General features: G+C 49.5%; 1 protein-coding gene across 1 annotated transcript; it reads right to left on the bottom strand.

Annotated features, from left to right (window-relative positions):
* Positions 1-710: 710 nt before the first annotated feature.
* Positions 711-4,133, bottom strand: Bhlhe22 (basic helix-loop-helix family member e22). The gene has a single exon (XM_021158443.2). It carries the CDS (start codon positions 3,440-3,442, stop codon positions 2,375-2,377), a length of 1,068 nt encoding a protein of 355 aa, XP_021014102.1. The 5' UTR covers positions 3,443-4,133; the 3' UTR covers positions 711-2,374.
* Between the last annotated feature and the right edge of the window lie 368 nt (positions 4,134-4,501).

Below are 4,501 nucleotides of genomic sequence, written 5' to 3'. Positions count from 1 at the left end.
ACAGACCACCCCCTCCCAAATGCATTTAGGTAACTAGGTCCAGTGAAAGTTCTGGACCTTCAAACCTCCATATCAGTACCACCATCTCTGTGATGCCTACAAGTTATACTTTCTACATTCAAGAGCAAAGGTTCAAATATAAACAGATATATTATACCTTAGTAGAGTCATGCCTAACCCAGTTCAAATACCAAGCAACTCATTAACCAATGACCTAATAAATTCTGGGAGTCTCTGCGGGCATTCCTTACACTTACATAATCCAATCACATTGACCCTTTTGTCACAGAAAAGTAGAATGAGACCTCCATAAAGTTGGTGCTCAAAGAAAAAAAGATTTATCTTTTCTTTTGGTCTTCAAGCATTTGGATGCAGAACTTTTGTTTTAAAAGTCTTTAAGAAAATTTACCCACCTTGGCAGGCCCTAGCATGGCCTAGATTCTGTACATGTGGGAGAGACTTTCAGGGAGACCCTGGCTTTTTAAGGATCAGGAGCTGTAGACATGTTCTGGGTCTAACCACAGACCTCTTTCACCTCTGCTCCATGGCCATCCCCAGTTCTTGCCCTCTTAGTAACCATGTGAACTAAGGCTACTCATAATTTGTGCAGCACTGCCAAAACTTTGGTTCCACTTTTTATGAAACTCCTTTCTTTTCCTTTCCTTTTTTTTTTTTTGTTACTTTCTTCTACAAAGCACAGCATAATAAAATGTTTGATCAAAATATTTTAATAAAGATTCTTTCTGACATAGATACACATACAAATGGTCGTACATAGCTGTCATAGTCTGAGTGACCTATTTAATATATATATATATATCATTCTTTACACATCCAAAACCAACTGATAGATCCATCATAGCTCTGAAATCACCAGACAAACTGAATTTGTATTATCTGTAAGGAGTGGAAAATAGCAAGACTCCATTTTAAAAAGAGGTTTTCTGGATTTTCATAGGAGGAAAGGCAGGCAGCTCGCCATGCAAACTAAAACTGAAAGCTCACTTTGGGTAAATAGCTTCTTGCTCTTCCTTAGCTTTATCTCATGTCTTTTAAATTTTATTTTTCTTAGAAAAATAACAAAGGATTTCACACCATAAGCAAATCAAACCAGTCTTTTAACTTAATAAGTCATCACAGGAGGAATAACTTATATATGTACATCTATATAAAAAAACAATTAAATTAGACCTTTTAAAATGCACAGCACAACCTGAAAAATATATTTGCCTAGTATGTTCTTACTTGTAAAATCTATTGCTGTGATGTTTTTCTGTTTTGGAATGCAAATAGGTCCCCTTTTGGAAAAGAGATCAATTCATTCATCAATTAAGAATACACCTTTCCTGTAATTTTTGGACTGAAGCAATTTATTAAAGCTCAATTTAAATACATGGACGATGCAACTGAAAATATCCAATGACCTTTCAAAAACCTCAGCAGCTCAGATACATCAATATTTCTCTTCATATTTGTTGGCAAATATACCTTTGAACACTAGGCACACAGTGTAAGTTAATATATAAAACAGAATTTTAGAAGCATTAAAAAAAATCTACACTTAAGACCCAATACCTTAACACATAATAAATACGGTTGATGTGGATCATTGAAAAATAACAAATAAATACCATAAATTGTTAATACATCATTGCAGAGTAGAAAGTAACAAGGTGCACATAAATATCTTAAATGCAATTCTTTCAGCCACAGCCTGCTTTTTATATCACTCTCACCAAAACTTTGAGCATTTTCACGGAATTTTAAGTTCAGAGACAATAAAAAATACAAGTCTTTCATAGCAACATGTCTCTCTGCTTTCCCCTCCACTTAAATAAGTCTGCATTTCAAGTTTTTCTCCTGGCTCAGAATCAAGATGTATTTTCGAGTGCCCTTTCTGATTTGTCTGATTGAATACTCTGTCCCGGAGCCTCTCAACTCTGAACCCCTTTCCCTTTCATCACTTGCCAATTGTCAGGTATTAGTAGGATTAGTATTTGACCACTCAGTACTTTTCTCGTCTAATAACCAAGCACTACTTTTCAACTTATTTTCACCTCCAAAGAAGACTGTACTTCCTTGAGATCTAGGTAGCCACCAAAGTTGCCACTTTTCTGAGGGGAAAAAGGAAGCACACTTCATCCGCACTAAACCTCCCTCTTCCCTCCCTCCCCACCCCAAAGATCGAGATTCCGGGCGTGCCAAGGCTGAATGTCCGGCTTGTCTCTGATACTTCTAAGTTCCTGCCTCTGCTTTGTTTGCCCTGCAAGTGTTTCACAACTTAGGAGAGGACCAAAGGAAAAGGAATGGGGAGCAGCTTCTCACTTTCCTCTAGCTTTGGGGTCGGTCTCGAGGTTTTCGAGGGAGGGAGTGTTTAAGGCTTCTCCGTGCACTGTTTGCAGAGGCTGGACGAGACGCTGTTGAATAGGGCACACTTCTCGGGGCAGGAGGCAGCGGGCGGCAGCCCTGCACTGAACGGGTAGCCGGCCGCCTGCTCGTAGGCGCCGAGCGCCGGGTGCAGGGCAGCGGCCGCCGCAGCCGCGGCCGCGGAGCTGGGAAGAGAGGCTGCCGAGATGGCCTGGCCTTGGTTGAGGTAGGCGACTAAGCGCCGCATTTCCTCCAGGGCCTGTGCCTGCATGAGGATGTAGTTCTTGGCGAGGAGCAGCGTGGCGATTTTGGAGAGCTTCCGCACTGAAGGGCTGTGCGCGTAAGGAATGACCGCGCGCAGCTCATCCAGAGCGTCGTTCAGGTCGTGCATCCTCCGGCGCTCGCGGGCGTTGATGTTGAGGCGCAGCGCCTTCTGCTCTTTGGATTTCTTGCTGCTGCCGCCGCTACCGCCGCCGCTTCCGCCGCCACTTGTGGGGCCCCCCGGGGGGAGGCCCGAGCCACCATGCAAGTGGGCGTTGGAGCAGCCCTCGGCCACCTTGGCGCTGCCGCCCCCCGCTCCCGGCGATGCCCGCGGGTCGGGGCCCCCGGCTCGCAGCACCAGCTCGCAGCGGCCGTCGCTGTCGTCGTCGGGGCTCTGCTCGCCGCCGCTGCTCTCGGCCACGGAGCCGCGTCCGGCGCTCTCGCCGTACTTGAGGCACAGGGCAGCCCCCGCCGGCAGGCTGCTCAGGCTCGGTTCGCCCCCCACGCCCGCTGAGCCCACGAGCAGCCCCGGGACACTCACCCCGCCGCCGCCGCCGCTCGCGCCACCGCCTCCTCCGGGCGGAGGCAGCAGCAGCCCAGCCCCTTCGGGATCAGCCGGCTCGAAACAGCCGAGGGGCGACGAGGACGACGCCGGGCGTTCGCGAGTTGGAGGCGCCAGGGACAGGTCCATGCCCGGGGGCGTGGAGCGAAAAGCCGCCTCCAGGCGCTTGGCGGCGGAGGCGCCCAGGCTCTTGTGCAGGAAGAGGTCGTCTTCGCTCGCGGCCGCTGCACCGAGGTGCAACCCGCGCTCCATCGTCCGGGCCAGCCGCCACCTGGGCTGGAGAGTCAGGCGGCCGCACAGACGCGCGCCGGCGGGGTTCCGGAGCTGCTGCGTGCGTCCGTCCCCACGCTGCCCGCAGCCCTGTCCCCTTCTTTTTCTTTTTCGCCTTCCCCCGCGCTCGCCGCCTCCTCTTCTTCTTCTTCTTCGTCTCCAGCCGACGGTGCTGGCTGCTAAGGCTCACCATGGGCCGCGGCCCCTCATGGTGGGAGGCTGGTCTCGGAGGGAGCGGGGCTGCCGCCGCTGCCGCCTCTGAGTCCAATCCCGCGCCTGCTCTACGCACCGTTTATCTTGCTTGGATTCACCTTCAAGAGATTTCCGGACCCATCAACCAGCCGCCGCCACAGACGGGGGAGTCTTTTACATCATTATCTCTGAGTAGGTTATTATGAAGAAGACTCGCCTGTTGGGACAGCGCTTTCTACCCAATCAGGTTAACGTTTTAATTAATAGGATTAAAACGGTAACAAACAATCGCAAGCGCTATCTGGCCGCGAGTCTGAATAGTTTCATTTCCCAGGTCTGAAGACAGGCAGCAGCCAGAGCTTTATAAAAGGCGCCTGCTCCATTATTCTGCCTGCCATCTGTATACACAGCTTAGCGCATATGTTTGCAAGGCGCTGGGTCCTGTTAGTAACCCAACAACTGCCTTTAGCTTGACATGTGTGGCGACTTTCACTCATCAATGAGCACACTAAAAGCCCTACTTAGAGCCGAGGATGTTCTTTGCTCCTTCAGCAAATTGTATATCCGCGGTAAAGACTGGGAGTCCAGTGGAAAGCCCCCGCCCCCACTGAGCACCCCCCACGCACTACCCTTCACTGGGCCACTACTGTCTCAGCTTGCTTAGTTACCCTCATAGGAGAGAATTCTATTTCTCCCTGTTAATAGCATGTCTGCATTTATAGATGGAACTTGGGGGCTGGGGGTAGGGGTGAGGTCCCTGCTGGCTTGCCTCGAATTTACCCTAGATTTTCAGCTAGTATGTCAGCAAAGCAAGAGCCAACCCAGATTTTCTCCGCACCACTTTTCCCA

This window comes from Mus caroli, chromosome 3 (assembly GCF_900094665.2).
Source record: "Mus caroli chromosome 3, CAROLI_EIJ_v1.1, whole genome shotgun sequence".
Classification (NCBI taxonomy): Eukaryota; Metazoa; Chordata; class Mammalia; order Rodentia; family Muridae; genus Mus; species Mus caroli.
Note: the sequence above shows the minus strand (reverse complement) of the source record. Positions and strands in the feature narration are given on the sequence as shown.